This window comes from Gossypium arboreum, chromosome 5 (genome assembly GCF_025698485.1).
Source record: "Gossypium arboreum isolate Shixiya-1 chromosome 5, ASM2569848v2, whole genome shotgun sequence".
In the NCBI taxonomy this organism is placed as follows: domain Eukaryota; kingdom Viridiplantae; phylum Streptophyta; class Magnoliopsida; order Malvales; family Malvaceae; genus Gossypium; species Gossypium arboreum.
In genome coordinates, this window is record NC_069074.1 from 18,399,636 (window position 1) to 18,422,722 (window position 23,087).

The following is a 23,087-nucleotide window of genomic DNA, read 5'->3' on the forward strand; positions in this document are numbered from 1 at the left end:
ATAATAAGATTCATAACAAGTTGGTTTGTTTACGGTATAATCCCAAACAAATATTAAAAAATGTAAATCAAAATTTAGGGATATATATATATATATATATATATATAAAGATTCAAGCGTACAAATACTTGAATTAATTTTGATTTCTAGAAATAATTCAATTATTCCACATTTATTGTACCAAGTGCTCTGTCTATGTAGATTAGGGGTGAGCGTTCAATCGAATCGAATGAAAAAATTTTGAGTTAATCGAGTTGACGAATCATATTTTATCATCCTAATTTGATTTGAAATTTTCTCAAATTGAGTCGAGTCGATTAAATTTTAAAATTTAAAAAATAATTTTTGAGTCCTTCTAACCACTGTTACCCATCGTAATAAAATTTTCCACCGTAATCAAATTTTTTATTACCTTACATCACCTCATAATTTATTTATTAATCTTTTATATACGATTTAGCTTATTTGCTTGCTTAGTTGTTTCAATTATCTTCATATTCTTGTCGCTATATATTTTGGAATTAAAAATATATTAAATGTAAAATGTGATTTTTAGTAAAAGTTATTTTAAAGATAAAATGTGAAATTGATACCGATATAAAATTTTAACACGAATATTTTATGGCATCATTAATAATTCAATTTTAATATAAATATTCAATGTGACTAAACAATTCAATAATATAAATGTAGCGACGTAAAAAAAATTTTGTTTTGGGGTCGCTAATTGTGGCGATTTATTAAACGTTTGAAAACCAACTTTCAATTTTATTAAAAAGGGAGTCACCACCGATCCTTTTTATAGGTGTGATCGGACACCATAGATCTCTTAAAATAAATAAAAGGCTAAGTTTTGGTCTATGTCAAAATCAGAGAAAAATTTAGGTTCGGGAGTCGGTTACGCACGAGGAAGGTATTAGCACTCTCGCGACGCCCAAAATTGGTATATCGTAAACACGTGTTGTCTTAATTTTCAAAAATACGAGTTTAGTGTAAAATTTAATTGTAATCCGATTAAAAAGACGAGAAATTTTTGGTTTATTCCGGTTTTTGAGAAGGGTATATCGCTTTAACACGAGTCAATCGACATTCACCCAACATAGCGATGAACTCGATGACTTAATGTTAAATCGGTATATTGCCTTGATTATTGAAGTCAATTAGCAAAACATGAACGGGATTTTGAAATAACATGAAGTAAATTAGAATAAATAAATGGAAGAATTTAAACATTTTTGGAACGAACATCGTAATATGGTAAAAAATTTTAAAGATACTAACAACACGTATAAAATTAGATATGATCACAATATTAAATACTGAACACGTAATGAATATACATAGATAGAATGACATTAAGAATATACACATAAAACATATACGTATAGGTAGTGATAATATTAGAAATATGTTATATATATTGTTTGAAACATACGAGATGATGAAAATATAAGGCCTCGTGAGACATACACGTAATGATACTAAATATATGCATACTAGATATATATACACATAGTATAAATGTACATACATAATATATATTAGGAATACTATGAACATAAAAGTGTATTTATATTAACAATAATAATAATGTATGTACACCAAATAATAACATATATGTGACAATAATGAAAATAATGAATATAAGAATAAATAATATGACATACGAAAATAATACAAATAAAGAGCACATGTATATACATATATACGATAAAACACGGATGTTAATTATATAATAAAGTATAATAATGGATGGTATGATATACGAAAACAAAAAGCACACATAGGTATGTATAATAAAATATGTATACTAATATATAACAAAACATAAAAACGCTAAAACATATGTATAATATATAAGGGTATACGAGAATATATCTTATACATAGAGTGATATGAAATCTACATGTGTAATATAATATTAAAATATTAAAATATATGATACATATAAAGTATAGTATTAAGAACACAAAAATATATGTAATGCTAAACATTTGAGTAATATATACTCATAAAAAGAGAACTAGTAATAATATCATTTGGATATATACAAATATATTAAATATGTATACGTAGTATAAATGCAAATATATACAAACATAAACTAATAATAATAACAATGATGATTTTATTGGAATACAAAAGAAACAAGCATATTATTAATAAACTATTAAAATAAAGTGAGTAAAATATAAATATATATATATATATATATTTATACGCATAAAAAAAAGTATTTATTAATACCCTATAATAATAATAATAATAATAAGAATAATAAAAACATGGATATTTGAAAATAAAAAAGCGAAAAGGACTAAAATTAAATCAAAAACAAAGTTATGGGGCTAATTTAAAAAAGAAAATGAAAGGAAAGGATCGATTTGCACGCGAGAAAATGTGGGGTCAGGACCGTAATAATTCCATTTCCTCAAACGCGCATAGCGATGTGGAGGACCGATTGCAAAGAACGCTAAATAACGGGGCCAAATTAAAAGCAAGAAAGATCTGATTGCAAACACAAAAAAGCGGAAGGGCTGATTAAGAAATAGCCCTTCCGCTTAAAAACACGCGGATCTGCTGGGGGCGGTCGGTCGACCGACCCACCCTTAAACGACGTCGTTTTATTGGTTTGGGGGACCAAAGCGGTGCGTTTGGTCCCCTATAAAGCCAACTTTTTAAAATTTCATTTGTATCGGGGAGAGAAAAAAAGGAGAAAGGAGAGGAAGAAAGAGAGAGGGAGAGAGGGAGCTCGGCGAGGGGGCCACCACCGACGACCACCGAGGTCCGCCTGGCCACGGCCGCCACCGCAGTGAGGTAAAAATTCTATTTTTTATTCTTTTTTTATTTTTTAGTTTCAATATATATGTTTTATATTTTCACTAATAGTAAAGAAATAAAATGTAATATATGAAAATCGAAAAAATAAAAGATAACCTTTTCGTTTGCTTTTGTTTTCCTTCCGATATTATACATTTTTCTGAGATTGTTTGAATCTCAAACTATACTGCTTGTGAATATTGGAGGTTGTTGTTTCTTTAATAGTTGAAAATTTTTTTGAACTCTCTGTATTCTCAAAAACTCCAACCTTTTACAAAGTATTACCCTTCGGTTTTATAACCATTTGTCAATATTAATCTAATATTGTTTTTCTTTTCGTGCGTTTCTTGCGGGGCATGGGCGAACCGTGTGGCAGGCGTGGTGGGGCTGGTGGTGGGAGTGTCGACGGTATGGGCAAGTGGGGTTCGGGTTTCTGAATGCTGAGTCAGAGGGTAGGTTCGGTTGGTTTGGTACTTGGCTTTAGGGTTAGCTAATGGGTTAGGCTTAGTGGGCTTGGTTGTTTAGATTAGTGGGTATGGGTTAGCGGGCTATTGGGTTTAAGATTGGGCCTCTGGGTTTTGGAGTTTGGGTCTGGTTGTAAAGGGGTATTGGGTTTTGGGCCTAAAATTGGCCTGTACAATAAATAATATAAAATGTGAAATTTAATTTAATAATATAAATAGTAGATATAAATAAAATTATTACTATTTATATTTAGGGATTTTTTTTGGATAATTTTAATTTTTTATTTGGGAGTAAAGAGTGAGAAGTAAAAGTTTAGGGGAAAAATAAAAAGTTTTGGAGAGTAAAAGTTTGAGGGAAAGTAAATAGGGGGAGTAAAATTTTGGAGGAAAAATATTAAAAAAATAATGGAGATGGGTTTGGGGTAGATAAGGGGTGGGATGGGAAGGAAGTAAAAGTTTTGGGGGGAAAGTGAGAGGGAGTAAAAATTTAGGGGGAAAATAAAAAGTTTTAAGGGTTTTGGGGAGTAAAATTTTGAGGAAAAGTAAATGGGAGAGTAAAAATTTGGTGGGAAATGGATTTTGGGTAGATGGGGGGATTAAGATAGGAGGGGAGTAAAAGTTTTGGGGGAAAAGTGAGAAGGAGTAAAAGTTTTGAGGGAAAAATAAAAACGTTTGGGAGTTTGGGTAAAAATGTAAAATATTATAGTTTGATATTTGAATTATTCGAATTATTCGAGTTATTTGAATTCGAAAACTCAACTCTATTCGAACTCGAAATTTGAAAAAAATTTGAGTTGATTCGAATAACTCGATTCGTTTAACTCGAAATTTGAAAATTTTTTTTCGAGTCGAATCGAATTTTGCTCACCACTAATGTAGATCATGAAATTAATGCCTCAATATATTAGATCTAACTTTTACATTTGTTTCATGTACATATTCCTCACAGTAGATCAACCATTATCTCGGGTTGTCGTTAAATTGAATCAAATCAAATTAAATGAAAAAATTTTAAATTACTTAAGTTGGTAAGTTTTATTTTCTCATTCTATCTCGATTTGGATTATTTTTCGAATTGAGTTGTGTAATACCTTGAAAATTTTTATAGTAAGATATTATCCTTAATATAGTAAAATAAGGAAATAAAGTGACAAAAGGGAAATTTTGAGTTATGTCAATATTGAGAAATATATTATGATATATTAATTCAAGAAAGGACTAAATTATAAAAGTGAGAAAAGTTTTGTTGCACAATAGTAAATACTCAAAATTTAAGGGGTTAAAGTGTAAATATGAAAAATTTGAAGGACCAATAGTATAAATATTTTAAGAGTGGAATGATCTAGAAACTAAGAAAAATGGATGAATTAGGACCAAATTGAATAGGTGAAAAATTATGAGGGACTAAATTACAATTTTACCAAATTAAATAATGACTCAAGGATAGAATTTTAAAAGATAATAAAGAGCAAAATGGTCAATTGGAAGAGATAAATTTAGAAAGTAATGATGATGTTGATGATATTTTATGATTATTTAATTAGATATATATTATTTTAATGAGATATTTTATTATTTTATTATTATTTTATTATTAATTATTTAGTATAAAAGGAAGGAAAGACGAAGAAATTTTATGAAGAATTTTCATCATCTTTCCATGCATGCAACTAACGTTAGAAGAGAAGGAAAAGAAAAAAAAATTATTTTCTTTACAATTTGATCCTTCCACCAAAAATTCACCATTTTCATCTAGAAATCAAAAGAATTTCCATAGCTACTAAGAGAGAAAATTGTTAAGGAGACCGTGGGGAGTTATCAAGTTGGATTCAATAAATAGAAGCTGGAGGAAAGAAAAAATCAAGTTAAAAATTAGTATCAATAAAACAAGGTAAGTATATTAAGATTTCAATATGTTTTTAAGTTTGTTATTTTTGACAAAGCATGGAAATAATGTTATAGTAGAGTTTTCTTATATAAGGTTTTATGTTCTTGATATGTTAGTGAAGAGAAAATAAGAGAAAGTGATGAGAAATGGTCTAGAAAAAGAAAATAACGGTGTTATAACATGGTAATTAATATCTTGTACTAAAATAGTTTTGGACAGCAACAGTAGTCTAACTTTTGAAAAATCATAAAAATTGTAGAAATCTAATTATAGGATTAATAAAATATGAAATTAAATCTTATTAAGTCTAGTTTTCTATAGAAGAAATGATGTAAGCAATAGAATTGTAAATCATGAGATATGATGAATTTTGTGAGACAATGTCAGAATGATTTCGGGTTCCTCTATTCTGACTTTGTAAAATCATAAAAAATTGGATAAAAATAATTAGGGGATTAAATTTATATTTTTAGAATCCTGAATGACTCTATTTTCAATAGAAACAAACGGGAACATCATTCAAATTCTGTATGAGGAGATAATTAATTTTTAGTGAAGAAGGGCCAGAACTGTCAGATAGCAGAACAGGGGTAACTTTAAAGAATAAACTGTACTTATTGGCTAAACCAAAAATTCTGAAAATTTTATGGTAAGAAGATATATTAGTCTAGTTTCAGAAAAAATTATCGGATCTTAATTTGGTGTTCTATAGCTCCAGATATAAATAATTTAGTGACTATGATGCAGATAGACAGCTTGAATATTCATAAAAGTAAATAATAAAAATTATGGATAATGTTACTTACAAGTGTGTTATCTACATTAAGGATGTGAAATGGAGAGGAGGAGGAGGGAAAATATGTATGAATATTCATCTAGCATGGCTAATTTGTATATTTTAGGTTGAAGGACTAAATTGAATAAAAGTAAAACTTTATGGGTAATTTTGTAAAAATTTCAAAAATGACCAAATTGCATGAAATGGATTATTTTATTATTTAAATTACAAAATTGAATGAAATTATTAATTTAGTTCAAGATCGGGGAAAAACATGTTTTAGGGATCAAATTGAAAAGTGTTGAAATTATGGAAAATTCTGATATTTTATAGAATTCATGGACTGTTATCAATACATATGAGAATAATAGTTGGAAATAAGGATTAAATTGTAAGAATTTTATTTTCCTGACCCTAAGGATGAAATCGTCATTAATTAAAAAATTAGGGGTAAAATGGTAATTTTGCCTAGAGCATTAATTAAATGCATTAGAATATGAAATGAATGAAAATGATGTTTAAATTTATTTATAAAGATCCGGACGACTCAAATATGAGACTTGATCATGGAAAAGAAAAGATATCGGATTAATGAAATTATAAACACAAACAAGCAATGAGGTAAGTTCGTGTAACTTGAATTATATTCTTAAATGCTTGAGATCGCATGTTATTGATGTGAATATAATTTGAATGTTCATTGTATGAAAATTAATGAAACATTGATATATTGATAAAAAGGGGAAGAAATTCCGGTTGAATGAAAGGAAAATTCGATGGATCTCTGAAAAGGAATTGACGGTAAAAAAGGATCTAGCCTGGACGGGTGATCCTATCCTGATATAGCCCTCCCGAAGAATACGTGTAAATGGATTTAGCCTGGACGGGTAATCCGAATCAGGGTCTGAATTTAGCCTGGACTGGTAATTCAGATCTAAGCTCATTAGAGTAATTGTTGTTGCAGTGGATTTAGCCTGGATTGGTAATCCCGACAATACTCTATGAGTTTATGTTACGGGGGATTTAGCCTGGACTGGTAATCCCACTGTAAGGATGAGGTTCGCGGCAGTGTGCTCTCTGATATGAAATGTGTAAGACCATGGTTGAAAGATACCATGGCAACCTGATATGAAATGTGTAAGACCATGGTTGAAAGATACCATGACAACGTGATATGAAATGAACAAGACCATGGTTGAAAGATACCATGGCAACATGACAGAAAATGAGTAAGACCATAGTTGAAAGACACTATGGCATCATGTCAAAGATAAATAAGGCCGTGGATGGGAGACTGTAACACCCCATACCCGATACCGTTTCCGGAGTTGAACACGAGGTGTTAACGGACTTAATTCATTAATTAAACAGCTCATACAATACATTTTAAAATTTTCAGACAAGTTGGCTAACTGCATCATAGTCGCTTTAAAAATCATATCTCGAGTTACGAAACTCGAAATCCAATTCTGTAAATTTTTCCTGAAACTAGACTCATATATATATCTACTAATTTTTTTCTAGAATTTTTGGTTGGGCCAATTAGTACAGTTTATTAGTTAAAGTCTCCCCTGTTTCAGGGTTCAACTACTCTGACCTCTGTGTATTACGAATCAGATATCTCCCTGTAAAGAGCTTCAATGACTATGCCGTTTGTCTCTAATAAAACTAGATTCAATAAGGAATCTGTACATATAAAGCGTGACTTCTAATTATCTTTGTAAAATTTATGGTGAATTTCCAAAGTCAGAACAGGGGATCCAGAAATCGCTCTGGCCCTGTTTCACAAAAATTTAAACATCTCATAAAATATAGCTCATATACCTGTTTCGCTTATTCCATATGAAAATAGACTCATCAAGCTTCGATTCCATAACTTATTCATTATTTAATTCCATTTCTACTATTTTTAGTGATTTTAAACTCACGTCACTGCTGCTGTCTGAATCTATTTTATGGTAAATTTTACCTATTTCATGGTTTCCATGGATTAGCTAGCAATTTGACATACATAATACCAAATATGATCATGATTAGCCATTCCAATGGCTAATCATTACCAAGCATTTCTATTTCCATACCACTCAATAACCATATCATAAGACCATACATATAAAATGATTATAATGCTATACATGCCATACTCAAAATATACAAGCCATTATGCCAAGATGGTATACGGATAGTGTGAGCGTGCCTCGACCGTTTCCGATTTCGAGATGGCTTGTCAACACTACAAGGAATGAAAAGGAGGAGTAAGCATAAATGCTTAGTAAGCTCACATGCAAATAGCAAGTAACATAACCATATAAGCAAACATAAAACATCATTTGCATAATCATCACCAAGACATTCATATCACCTTTTCATTTATCATCTTACCATATTGTTGTTATATCGAGTTTTCAACCCGAGGGTTAAGTACATACCTGTTCAAAGTATCCATTTCACAACACTTACCAATCGTCCCTTTCATCTTGAGTATTCCTCCATTTGAGTAGAACTTTACCCGTTGAACACATCGAATATAATTCGGATACATGGATAACTTGCACATAAGTGCCACATATTCAATCAAGCAATCATGTAACCCGCCCATAAGCGAACTCGGACTCAACTCAACGAGCTCGGGCGTTCGCATCCATAAGTGAACTCGGACTCAACTCAACGAGTTCGGATGCCTAGTTACATCTCATGAACTCGGACTCAACTCAACGAGTTCGGACGCTCGCATCCATAAGTGAACTCGGACTCAACTCAACGAGTTCGGACGCTCAACCATCCTAGTGACATGTCACTTGTATCCTAATCTATTCCTAAGGTTCAAACGGGCTTTTTCCTCGATCTCACATCTTTTCCGTCTTCCACGAATATCGAAATCGATACTTGGTGATAGTTCATACTCATCAAGTAATTCACATAATTACATATTATCAAACAATTATCACAAGTATAATATTTCATAATAATTATCATATCATTTAAAAACATTAAAACATTTAAAATAATAACTATGTTACCAACATTTACATATGAACTTACCTCGTATGCGAAAATGGCTATTTTACCATTTCGTCCACAACTTGGTATTTTCCCCATTTTAGCCCAATTTCAGTTTTCCTTGCTCTATCATTTAAAATATAGTCTAATTAGGACTCACATTATTCAAATTGACCCAAAATCATATTTTGGAAAAATTACAATTTGCCCCTAAACTTTTGCATATTTACACTTTTGCCCCAAAGCTCGTAAATTAAAATTCAGCCTATTTTCTTATGTTTTATGACATGCTGATCATTTTTCCTTCTATGGCAACATCAAATTCTCACTCTAACATGTACTTATGACTATTAGGTATTTTTACCGATTAAGCCCTTTTGCTCGTTTTCACTTAAAACCGAGTAGCACAAGTTGTCTAACATAATTTAAAACTTCATATTCTATCATAAAACACCAAAATACACAAATTTCACCTATGGGTATTTTTCCAAATATAAACCCTAGGTTAAATTATTGCTAGCATAAGCTAAATTGAGCTACGGACTCCAAAACGTAAAATCAAGAAAACGAGGCTAGAACGGACTTACAATCGAGCTTGGAAGCTTGAAAACCCTAGCCATGGTTTCTCCTTGCTATATTCGGCCATGGGGTTGAAGATGAGCAAAATTGGCTTTTAATTTTGTATTTTAATTCATTTTACCCTAAATGACCAAAATGCCCTTACTACTAAACTTTCCAAAATTCCTTCCATGTCCTAATTTTGTCCATAGACTTAGAAATTGGTAAAATTACTCTTTAAGGACCTCTAATTAATAATCTAATTCAATTTTATGCAAAATACTTCTAGAACACAAGTTTTGCAATTTATTCAATTTAGTCCCAAATTTCAAATTAAGCACTTTATGCATAAAATTTCTTCACGAAATTTTCACACAATCATGCAATCATATCATAGACATTAAAATAATCATAAAATAATTATTTATATCTCGGATTTTGTGGTCACGAAACCACTATTCCGACTAGGCCCAAAATCAGGATATTACAGAGACGCTATGACATCTGTTGAACAATTGATATTCAGGTAATATGTATCAGATGACGAATGATTATATGAAATGGTTGTGTGAAATGTTTACAAGAACTGGTCATATGAAAATATATGTACAAAATAGTTGTATGAAATAATTATGAAGATAGATAAACGAAATAAGTATAAGTAAATGGAATATAATTTATGTTAAGATATAAGCTATTACCGGAATAAATATACATAAAATATATGTGTAATATCCCGAATTAAGGTCTAATCGGAATAGTGGTTTCGTGACCACAAATCTGAGATAGAAATAATTATTTTATAATTATTTTGAGGTTTATGATATGATTGCATAATTGTTTGAAAATTTCGTGAAGAAATTTTTGGCATAACGAGTTTAATTCAAAGTTAGGGACTAAATTGAATAAGTTGCAAAACTTGCATTCTAGAAGTTTTTAGTATGAAATTGCTTTGAAATATTAATTAGGAGGTCTCAAATGGTACTTTGACCAATTTTAAGTTCATGGACAAAATTAGGACATGGAAGGAATTTTTTTGAAAGTTTAGTAAGGAGGGGCATTTTGGTCATTTGGATATTAAATGAAATAAAAAGGGAAAAATAACACAAAATTGGTTATCATCTTCCTTAGTTGCTGCCGAATGCTCCCTCTCTCCATAGCTAGGGTTTCTTCAACTTTCAAGCTTGAGTAAGTGATTCCAAGCCCGCTTTTAATGATTTTTACGTTTTGAAATCCGGTAACTCCTCGGTATAGCTTATGATAGTAATATTTTGAGTTAGAGTTCATATTTGGAAAAATACCCATACGTGAAATTTGTGAATTTTGATGTTTTATGATAGAATATGAGGTTTTAAATTATGTTAGACAACTTGTGCTACTCGGTTTTGAGTGAAAATGAGTAAAAGAGCTTAATCGGCAAAAATACCTAATAGTCATAAGTACATGTTAGAGTGAGTATTTGATGTTGCCATAGAAGGGAAAAGTGATCAGCATGTTATAAAACATAAGAATAAGGAATTAAGTTTAATTCCCGAGATTTGGGGCAAAAGTGTAAATATGCAAAAATTTAGGGGTAAAATTGTGATTTTGATAAAATTTGAATTAAAGACTAATTTGATAATGTGAGTATTAAATAAGCTAAATGTGTTATTTTAGATCAAGAAAGACGTGGAATCGACCCCAATCGAGGAAAAGAAAAAATTGTGGACTAAATTGCAAAATCATTATATTTTGGTACCAAGGTAAGTTCATGTGTGAATAATTTAGCATAATTGTTATTTATAAGTTATTGATGTTAATTATATGATATGCTGATTTTTATCATGAAATATATGCTTTGTGGTTATTTTCGAATAAAATGTAAATTATGTGTATTATTTGTTAAATATAAAGTGCTACCGAGTATTGGTTTCGGTATTTTACGGAAGATGGCAATGATATGTGTTCGATGAAAATCCCGTTTGAACCTTAGGAATAGATTAGGATACAAGTGACATGTCACTAGGATGGTTGAGCATCCAAACTCGTTGAGTTAAGTCCGAGTTCACTTACGGATGCGAATGTTCGAACTCGTTGAGTTGAGTCCGAGTTCGTGAGATGTAACTAGGCATCCGAACTCGTTGAGTTGAGTCCGAGTTCACTTATGGATGCGAACGCCCGAGCTCGTTGAGTTGAGTCTGAGTTCACTTAGGGGTGGGTTACATGATTTCTTGATTACATATGTGGCACTTATGTGCAAATTATCCATGTATCCGAGTTATATTCCGATGTGTTCAACGGGTAAAATTTCTAGTGAAATGGAAGAACACTTAAGATGAAAGTGACGTTTTGGTAAGTGTTGTGAAATGGACACTTTGGACAGGTATGTACTTAACCCTCGGGTTGAAAATAGATACAACAACGATAAGGTGGTAAGATGATGAATGATGTTTAGAAATGTGATATATGTTTTGGTGATACTATGCTAAGGTTGTTTGGTATAATTGTATTGTTATATTACTTGTTATTTGCATATGAACTTACTAAGCATTTATGCTTACTCTCTCCTTTTTATTCACAGTAGTTTTGAACAAGTCGGCTCGGGAATCGGGACAGGTCGAAGGTTCGATCACACTATCCGAAGGACATTTTTTGGTAAATGGCTTGTAAAACTTAAGTATGGCATGTATAGCAATATACCTATTTCGTGTAAATAATTTTGTGATATGGCGGTGATTTGGTTGAGAAAATGCTTGATAATGATAGGTCATGGAAATGACTAATTTAGACCATGTTTGATGTCATGGAAAGTTAATAGGTTATCTAGTCCATAAAAACTCATGAAAAGATGAAATTTGCCATAAACAGAACATTGCAGCAACACTGACGTGAGTTTGAAAATTTACTAAAAATCATAGAAATCGAATTTGGTGATGGATTAAATGTGAAATTGAAGCCCAATATGTCTATTTTCACATAAAACAAAAGAAACAGGTAAAGGAATTATATGTTAGAAGATATTTAAATTTTTGTGAAACAGGGCCAGAGTGATTTCTGGATCCCCTGTTCCAACTTTAGGAATTCACCATAAATTGTAAAAAAATAATTAGGTGTTGTATTTTATATTCTTGGAATCCTTATTGAGTCTAGTATCAGGATAAACAAACAGCACAGTCATATAAATTTTTCACAGAGAGATATATGGTTCGTAGTAAACAGAGGTCAGTCCATCCAAGTCCTGAAACAAGGGTAACTTTAACTAATAAACTGTACTAATTGACCCAACCAAAAATTCTATAAAAAATTTAGTAAATAGATATATGAGTCTAGATTTAGGGAAAATTTACGGATCTTGATTTCGAGTTTCGTAACTCGAGATATGATTTTTCTTGTAACTGTGATGCAGGTAACTAGAAAGCTGTGAATGTAGAAACAAATGATTCGAAGTTCTTAATTTGATAAATTATGTTCGGTAACACCTCAAGCTCGACTCTGGTGACGGTCTCGGGCATGGGGGCGTTACAATATGGAAATGATGGAGCATGAAATATTGATATAATGAAATGAATGATATATGCTTATGAAGAAATGGTAAGAGCATGATATGTTTCATGACATGTACATATATGGTTATCTTTGATATGCTGATACAAGGAAATTATGTAAGTTGAGACTATTATTAAACTCAAGTGTGATATGTCAAGAAAATAGATATATCAATGTTGAATTTATATGAGATATGTGCAAGTATACTAACAATATTGCTGTTTATACAAGTGTCAAACTGTTGATTGAATGATAATATATTTATTTATATGATGCATTGAATCAGTAAGTATTTAAATTTTTTTTTAAGTGATCTGCAAATGGTAGTAATGCTCCGAAACCATGTTCTGGCATCGGATACGGGTTAAGGGTGTTACAAGTTGAGTGAAATGAAATTCGATTCGAATCGAATCGAGTGAAATTATTCGAGTTAAATTAAAAAAATTAAACATATCAAATTAAAATTTTATTACAATATGACTAATTTCATGTTAGAGCATATAAATTTGAAGTCATATATATACATATATGAAAGCTCTTTCAAAAAAAGTAAGAAAAAGATAAGATATTTTAGTATCATAAACTTGAATTGGTAATTTACTTGTTTAGGTCTTCAAAATTATTATTTTAGAAATTAAAAAATAACATTTTTTACATATTCTTTTGATTGTTGTTAGAATTTTTATTTTTTATTATATGTTTTTATAATTTTTTTATGAAACTTAGAATTTTTTATAAATGTTTTTGAATTTTTTTATAATTTGTGTTGAGAGTGACCAATTGACTCATTTTTAAATTGTAATGGACCAAAAGAGTATTTACACTAATCTGTTATTAGAGTTATTCAAATTATTTGAGTTGTAATTTCAACTTGACTCGAACTTGAAAAACTGAATTATTTATTCGAATTGACTCAAAAAACTCAATTTAATTAATTTAAAATTTAAAATATTATTTTTTCAAGCCAAATTAAATTTTAATCTAACATAAGCAAAAATAATTCTACATCTTGTGTTTATTGACTATCAAGATGTCTCTCTGATTGCATTTTAAGAAAATCAAAACATTTCCCCATTACGTTCCTAGCTTTAGAAGGTTTAAAAATAAATAATTATTGTTTAAATCGTGATTCCATTTCCATTCATTCATACGATAATATTAACCTCTACGTGGAGCAAATGATTCTTTTCCAACAAACATTACACAAGTAGCAAAAAAACAAGTTTAAACTTATAATGTTAATATAAAAATTCTGAGCCTTTTAAAGATTGCATCTCAAAGAACTCTGAATTTGCAATAGATCCTTCCTGTCTAGGTAAGATATGCATAAATTGCATATCTTATGAACAAACCCCTAAGACATTTATGGCAGCTTCATTCTTCCTTAATATGTATTTAGGCTTATCAATGTCCAAGTAGTCACGATGATAATATATAGTATTGGATCTTGTATGCTTTTTATTTCTCATTACTATTTGCTAAGTAAGAAAGGTGAAGGATACGTCGAAGGTTAAGGAAACAAGCAAGATGAAATCTAAAACTGAAAAATCTGCATTGTGGTTGCTAAGGGTGACTTCTGACCTGAAGTTATTGAGTGATATATTTTTCTAATGTATGTAGATTCAGTCGGGGCCATTTTGAAAAGATGGATATAATTTTGAGTTGTTTTCAAGTTTCATCATTTTTTTGTATGAAACTCTCCATGGTGTAAAACTAGTAGGCTTGTAAGATATTTTAGTTAAAAAATAGATATGGATGGCTGGAAAAGTTGTTTCTATGCTTAGATCATCAACTTGGGTCTTGAATAGATTTTGTTGTACTAAGTTCGATCCACTTGAATATGATTATTTGACAAAACTCAAGCATGGGTCGACTAGGTGTTAAGACTCTCAATCCAAATACTTGAGGTGATTGGATAAACATGAAAGTCTTATTATTAAAATGTTATTTTTAGAAATAAATATCAAATTTATTCAAGAGAATTTTGTAGTTAGAAGATTGATATATGAAGGTTTTTATGTGATAAATACTTAGGATAATTAATGAGATAATTTTAGCTTTTAAATAGGAGTTTAAAGCATATCAAAACATTGTTGATTGACCATTTGAAAAAATTATAAATAGGTTGTTTTGTGCCACACATGAAGAATAGTTTTTTGAGTGTCTTTGTTGACAACTTTATTGTGTTCTTGTGGTTATTTTGTGACAGTCTTTTAGATATTATTTGGAGAGATTTTTTGATTGTATTGTGAGGTACTTGGATGAGTGATCTGTGACAACTGGGGTCGATATTAGGACCACAATTACTTCTTTGTGTAAGAGTAGATTAGGCTTAAGCCAATAGATGATCTGAATGATTGTCGAATAACATCATTCACTGAGCGAGTCTTCGTAGACGTAGAACTGTTGTGTCTAGAATTGGTCATGGGTCGAGTCAGGCCAATTAAAAAATTTATGTGCTTTTTCTAGACCCGACCCGAAAAATAGGCATAAAATTTTGCCCAAGTCCTACTCGGATAAAAATGTTAAAACTTGAGTATGACCCGCCCGTATTAAAAATTTTATATTATTATTTATATAAAATAAATTTAAAATATAATACATTAAAATAAATATTTTTCAACAAATGAAGTAAGATAGGTGCCACTTAGCAAGCAAATAACTTTAAAATAATAACAAAAAAATAATAAAATAATAGTTATACAATTCAGAGTTGGATTGATGAAAGTTAGCTTGCAAATATTATTAACGGTTTATGAATTTTATTAAATCAACTCTAAAACTTAAATGAAATACTAAAATGTATAACATAGTTATCTTTAAGTATCAAAAATATATAACTTTTATCAAATAAAGTATCAAATTTAGAAAAAAAACACACAAATAGCACATTAAAAAAATCAAACTTAAATACCGATTTAAACTTTTTTAAAATCAAGAAAATAAATACATGGTCAAATGTACGGAAAAGGAAATGTTTGAACTTTTGGTTGTAATTAATTAATTCTCAAGCTGTCAAATTTGACTTTAATTATGAAATTTATTCAACGTTGAGAAACCAAAATTGTATTACACGCTTCACTTGAATATTATGTTGAAAATTTGTGTTTGCATTGATTTTTAGAACCTTGCCATTTTGAATAAAATAAGTCAAAACATTTTTATCTTAAAAGGTCACCAAGCTCCGAAACTCTATTTTTCTTCTAAATCCAAATTGTTGGACTTCTCACCAATCCAGCCAACTCCATTACCGACCATGTGATAAAAATTAAAAAGCACTAAGCATTGCTAATTAGAGGAAATCGATGTCCTTGATGGATTCACTTTAATGTTTTTCATGCCCTGAGCCCAATGATATATAACCCATTCACTGATTGAGTGAGACAAACAGGCATGGGCAGTGATGATGTCCTTAGCGTCGCAGAGTCGGGAAGGCATGCAGTCATGTAGTATCAATTGACACGTGATTCCTGTCGCCTACTACTCTAATGATTCAACCTTCCACCATCAATGCTCCAAATCTGAAGTTTCTTCATCTTGGCAAACCTCACCAATGCTACCTACTGCTGTAGTCAGCGCTTGGGTTGGTAACACCAGCTTCTACCTCGTGTGTTAGGAAAATTGATTTCCCTGGAGATTAAGGAAGAAGGTGGCATTGCTTGGAGGCCTCAGATGATCTTCTTTGCACCAGATAACGATTGTCTACGACAATATAATTATCACACAATACAACCATGCATACATGTAGCCATCTACAATACAATCTAACTTTAATCAGATACCCTATTTTTGACTCGGCCGAAAGAAAGGTATATATCCTCCTAACTCACCCAAATATTCCTTTACTGTATAATTGGAACCAAAACCTAACTTACTATTCAAGAAAGAACCTCTTCTTTTCTTGACCAAGTTTTTTAAACCTCACTGTTATTTGTCAGAATTAGACTTGTTTGAATTAACTTAAAGCAAGATAAAGATCTCTGTCCAAAAGTTGTTAAGAAGAGAGATCGGCCATTATTGAATCTAAATAACTTATTTTGAGATGTTAATCCTGTTAATGATAATGTCTGGAGTTTCCCTTTTCAGAAACTGAACCATGTTCACGAGGGTGTGTTAGCATGTGCACGATCATGCCTGACCTTTGTCTTTAACGGGGCCGTATTCTGTATTCACAAAATAATTGAAATGTTCCAATATATTATATTGCGTGCTTATTAGGACATTCCCTGCAAATCACATGCCAAAGAGTCGACGCTTAATCCCATTGTTTTAATCTTGGATATGGAAAACATAATGGCCTGACAGAGCTTTAAAGTATTTGTTGCAACATCAAAGTAAAATCAGAGTTGAATTTGACCAAAATAATCTATTATTCGCTTTTCTAACACTGAATTTACGAAAAAGAATGGATTACATTTTAAGTAAATATAATTTCTTTTCCTTACTTTTACATTAATAAAAAAATAATAAAATTTGATCACTCACAAGCCACCCACCGAATTCAAAGTATGTGGTTTTTCTGACTCAATGGACACACGGGCAGCCCCAATAATTCCACAACTGCCCAGAATCTCCAAACCTGCCCGCTTAGCTGTATCTCTCGTTCATTTCCCACTTTTTCAACAAAAGAAGAACAATAAATTATTAATAAAACCCGAGGAAAGGGAGAAAAAACAAGCATCTTCAACGTGTTTTCCATGTGATTGGATCTTATCAATCGTATGTGCAAGATTTCTTGAGCCAAATAGGAACATTGAGTTTCTTGGGATCGAAAGTTATGTCGCATTCTATTTTCTTGTAGAACTTTGGCTTCACCAATTTGCCCAACACATAAGCTCTTGATCGGACAACGAAACTCAGTTTAAGTGAAACCGGAAGCGATGTCGTGCCTGTTGAACTGCTCAAACTGGCTCCACTCCCGTACAAAGGAACCTTGTTTCCCATAACCAATACAGTTACAGACCTTTGGCTCTTCCTTGATTGATAAAATTTCTTCATCTGAAACCACCCAGATTCAATAAAAATGACGAGACATTATAAACTTTGTAATATAATGCAAATGTTGGTTTCATTTGGAACTGGACTTACGGTTCCTGAAGCAATGTTAATTTGAGAATAGGATAGATCAAGAGGAGTTGATGCGACATGGACGCCAAAAAATGTTCCAGTGTTTCGATAAATCATTTTCACTGTGGAGTTCATGGTGATCATATCTGTTGCCACCCCTGTAAAATCTGAACCAGCTTGGATCTTGAATTGCTCAAATTTTATACTCTGCAAGATGAAACAAAAGCAAATCCATCATAACCCATCTCGTAGTTGAATCTAAAAAGCTCAATGAGAGTACCTTCATTGTAATCTTGGGCTTCTGGGGTCTGCTAGCTCCCCAGAGAATCAAAGAAAACATGGAGAACAGAATGAAGAAGCCAAGAACAAAAGCTAAAAAATAGCATCGCCGAGGAAGTCCCTTCCCACGCTCTCCATCTTCAAGGAGCCCTTCTTCTTCAATCACATCACATTCTTTCCACTGCTTATGTCCCTTCCTATGCGCTCCCCTAGACGACGCGTCGTTAGGCAAGACCTTGCGCGATCCGGGTTTAAGGGACCCCGAAAACCGGCTCGATGAGGACTCACGCGAGTGATGGTCCACGGAGGCATGGGAATGCGGTGGGGATCCCATGGGGCTGAGCACTGGCGTGGAGTGGAACGACGTCGTTGTCTTTTCTCCATCGTGAGAATCACGTGAAGGGCTCTGCACGTAGTAAACCGGACGCCGTGGTGACCTCGTTGGCGATGATGGGGCGAGGCTGGTGACCTCTGAGTCCGTCTTGGCGTGCATTGTCGGCGGCGTTAACTTCAGTTGTCACCCAACAAGACAAAAACCTGTCTTTTATTGGCGTCAGTTTTGTAGTAGGGTTTATTGCAATTTCGGGGTACGTTTTTTATTATTTGGATTGGCGTGATGATATGACTTTATGGAGGAGTTTGTTTGTCAACGGGGAGAGTGAAATGCAAGAAATAAGTATGTATTGTTTGCTGTAAGCCTGTAACATGTGGATTATAATTTTAATCTGCATTAAAATAAAATAGTGGAAGAGGAAGACAAATGCAAAAGTGTGCGTTTTGAGTTGGGGGGTTAGGGAGAGGAAGCAACGGAGGAGTCATTAACCGACAGCAATGTTACAGTTGGCACTTGGCAGCTCTTTCTGGTTATGGCAGTGGCACCAACAAACTATTATTTTTGGTTTCAAATATAAAACAAGCCTAGGTTAAGGGTTGAGGGTTCCGTTTATTAGACCGGCAAATGAGAGGTGTGTTGTTTCTGGTTGATGGACATATCATCTGGCCCGTGACCGACCAGTTCAAAATTTGGTTGCACTATTCTAAATACCAACTATTTATTTAATTTTGAAGTTCTCTCTCTCTCTCTCTTTTTTTTAGTACTTCCCTTGGTGGGATGAGGGCAATAAGATACACAATAATAATAAAAGAGAAGTGGCTGGTGGGTTTTGAGTTTTGACCATTTGTTTGAGAATTACTTGTAAATGAGAGAGAGAGATGCCAAATTAATTGTCGATTTGTGGGTCACACACTCTCAATCTCTTCATCAACGGCGGGGATCTCAAGTTTGTTGATGAGAGCTATAGAATAAACCATGTGCCTCCATGTGGGATGATACCTGCTCTCAACACACCAATAATTCTGCCGTTTTTTAATTTATCTTTTGGTTTTTCATTTTTCTTGGATAATAAGATTTTTTACATATGTAGTTGCTACCTTTACAGGTTAGATTAGCTGCAGAGTTAGACATAGGTACCTTCACTTACGCTAAAAGAAATCATGCCATGCGCTTACCTCTCTCACCGACGAAAGCCGAGAAAGGTTGATTTCAATGGAATGGCAAAACCCAGATCCCAAACACAAGGTTTGGGTTGTTCCTTTTTTTCACTATTTTATTTTATTTTTGACATCTTCTATTATTATTTGCCTGGAATTATCAGATTAAACATTTTTTAACTAACGGCTGAAACAATATTTATATTAAAATATATATTCATTTAATAATTAGTTAACAACTCTTAAAATAACAACCACCAAAATTAAATGTTTTTAACTTTTAAATAAATCTAAAGCATATTTAAACTAAAAACAATCAACTATTTATCATTTAATAGAGAATATTTTAATTAATTAATTATATTTTATTTATTATTATATTATATTTATCTTATAAAAATTATTTTTTTAAAATAAAATAAAATATTTAAAATTTAAAATTTTATGATTTAAAACCAGCCATGCCCAAAGTTGGAAGAGCTGGTACGTAGCCACCCTTACATCTTCATCAGCCAACTTGGTAGCTAAAACCAGTGTAGTAATCCCCTCTTCTAAACTTATCTATAGTTATAACCACGTTATTCAAGGTTTTAGTGCTAGTCTTACACCGGCAGAGCTTGAGGCCTTGAAAAGCACTCCAGGGTATGTTTCTTCTATCAAAGATAGAAGTGTCAAAGTTGATACCACTCACTCTTTCAAATTTCTTGGCCTGAATTCCAATACAGGTGCCTAGCCGGTGTCAAATTTCGGCAAAGATACCATTATTGGGGTGATTGATACTGGGTCTGGCCTGAAAACAAAAGTTTTAATGAAGATGGAATGACTGATGTTCCCCTGAGGTGGAGAGGGGAATGCGAAAGTGGCACCCAATTCAATTCCTCAATGTGCAACAAAGAGCTCATCGGTGCGCGGTTTTTCAATAAAGGTCTGGTGGCTCACAATCCTAATGTCACCATCTCAATGACTTCTCCACGCGACACAGTGGGACACGGGACCCACACTTCAACAACTGCTACGGGAAATTATGTGAAAGATGCATCCTACTTTGGCTGTGCCATGGGAACTGCCAGAGGAATGGCCCTAGGGGCTCGAGTGGCCATGTATAGAGCCCTCTGGTTAGAAGGAGTTTAAGCTACTGATATCATTGTTTCAATTGATGAAGCAATTACTAATAGTGTTGATGTTCTTTCCATGTCATTTGGCTTACATGAGCTTGAGTTGTATGAAGACCCTATCGCAATAGCCACATTTGCCGCCATAGAGAAAAACATTTTCGTTTCTACATCAGACGGAAATGGCCTAATGGAGGACCACAAATGAAGACACTACCCAATGGCACGCCTTGGGTTCTAACTGTCGCGGCCGGTACCATGGACCGAGACTTTGGTGCTACTTTAAGTCTTGGAAACAAAGATACGGTTGATGGTGTGGCTCTTTTTCCAGGAAATTTCTCGTCAAGCCAATTCCCTATTGTTTTCATGGACGCATGTGATGAAATGAGTGTACTGAAGAAGCTTGGGCAAAAGATAGTTGTGTGCCAAGATCCTGGCGGGGAAGGTTCCCTCAGTGACCAGTTTGACAACATTCAAGCTGCAGGAAATATAGCTAGTGTCTTCATAGCCTAGAACAGTATCTTTGACTTCTTTACCCCGAGCCCTTTTCCTGCCATTTTCTTGGAACAAAAAAGATGGTGATTCAGTTGTGGACTACATTAAGAGCAACAGTGACCCAAAAGCCAGCATTGACTTTAAAATAACATCCCTTGGCACTAAACCTTCACCAGTTGTTGCTATCTCTTCCTCTAGAGGGCCATCCCGTAGTTGCCCATCTGTTCTGAAGCCTGCCATTATGGCCTCCGGCGACTTAGTCCTTGCTGCATGGCCTCCAAATGTGGGTGTGGCCCGTTTAAATGAGGATCTTGTGTTTAGCAACTTCAATTTAATTTCAGGTACATCCATGGCTTGCCCCCATGTGTCCGGCACTTTTGAAAGCGACATATCCTGATTGGAGCCTGGCAGCCATCAGATCAGCCTTGATGAGTACATCTAATACCATCGATAATACCGGAAGTCCTATTAGGGATATGGGGGCTAATCTCCGACCTGCCAGACCTCTAGCCATGGGAGCTGGCCATATCAATCCCAACAAAGCGCTACACCCTGGACTCATGTATGATGTTACAGTTGAAGATTACGTGAATCTCCTTTGCGCGCTAAAATTCACAGCACAACAAATTAAAATCATCACAAAATCATCTCCAAACAACTGTTCCAACCCGTCTCTGGATCTGAATTACCCTTCTTTTATTGCTTATTTCAACGACAAGAATGCAAAATCGAGTTCAAGAACTGTGAAGGAATTTCAAAGAACTGACTCATGTTGGAGAGGGGAGCTCCACTTACATAGCAACAGTGACACCAATAAAGGGAGTTAAGGTAACTTCGAGCCAGACAAATTGGTTTTCATGGCAAAAAATGAGAAGAAAAACTTCAATTTGAGTATCGAACGTCCATCACAGACGGCTGAGGCAGTGTCTTTTGGTCATCTCACTTGGGAAGTTATCGGGGGAAAACATGTTGTGAAAAGCCCCATAGTTGCCACAAGCTACAGCTTAGAAACATGACCAACTTATTTTGTAAACATGTAAACAATTTGCTTTAAATCCAGCAAAGCGAATGGTATAGGGTGAGTTGTGGTTAAACTTGCCTGTTGCAGGCTTGCAAATTGCATCTGTCGGATAACTAAGGTTCTTGTACCGTTCCATTTTATTGACTTCCAGTCTTAATCATGCGTATTTAATGAAAGGAAAAAGAAAAACGAAACCCTTTTGTTAGTGAAATTGTAAAGGAGTTGTAAGAAATGATAAAAGCAAAGGGATAATAACTTATGTAACCCTCCAACTTTACAAAAAAAACATCATTTTAATTCTCCATTTGATTTTTCACATTTTTTAGCCATTGAATTTGCATTATTTGTCCAATTACCTTAAAATATGGGTGAAAAAGTTAATGTCTAGTAACTTTGCTAATGTTAGAGATGAGCAAAACTCGATTCGGTTCAAAAAAATAAAAAAAGAATTCAAATCTCGAGTTAATCGAATTGAGTTGTTTGAGTTATTTGAGTCTAACTCGAATAATTAATTCAATTTTCGATTCAAGTTGAGTTAAATTTTACAATTCTAATAACTCGAATAATTCAAATAACAGATTAGTATAAA

At 32.9% G+C, this 23,087-nt stretch overlaps 1 protein-coding gene and 1 pseudogene across 1 annotated transcript; one reads left to right on the forward strand and one right to left on the reverse strand.

Moving 5' to 3' along the window:
- Window positions 1-17,384: 17,384 nt before the first annotated feature.
- On the reverse strand, window positions 17,385-19,524 carry LOC108450744 (uncharacterized). Its single transcript, XM_017748496.2, has 3 exons — window positions 18,381-19,524; window positions 18,122-18,307; window positions 17,385-18,031 (listed from the first exon to the last, which is right to left on the reverse strand). Exons 1-3 carry the CDS (start codon window positions 18,870-18,872, stop codon window positions 17,747-17,749), a joined length of 963 nt encoding a protein of 320 aa, XP_017603985.1. The 5' UTR covers window positions 18,873-19,524; the 3' UTR covers window positions 17,385-17,746.
- An 807-nt stretch (window positions 19,525-20,331) lies between these two features.
- On the forward strand, window positions 20,332-22,709 carry LOC108450954 (subtilisin-like protease SBT3; annotated as a pseudogene).
- The last annotated feature ends 378 nt before the right edge of the window (window positions 22,710-23,087 follow it).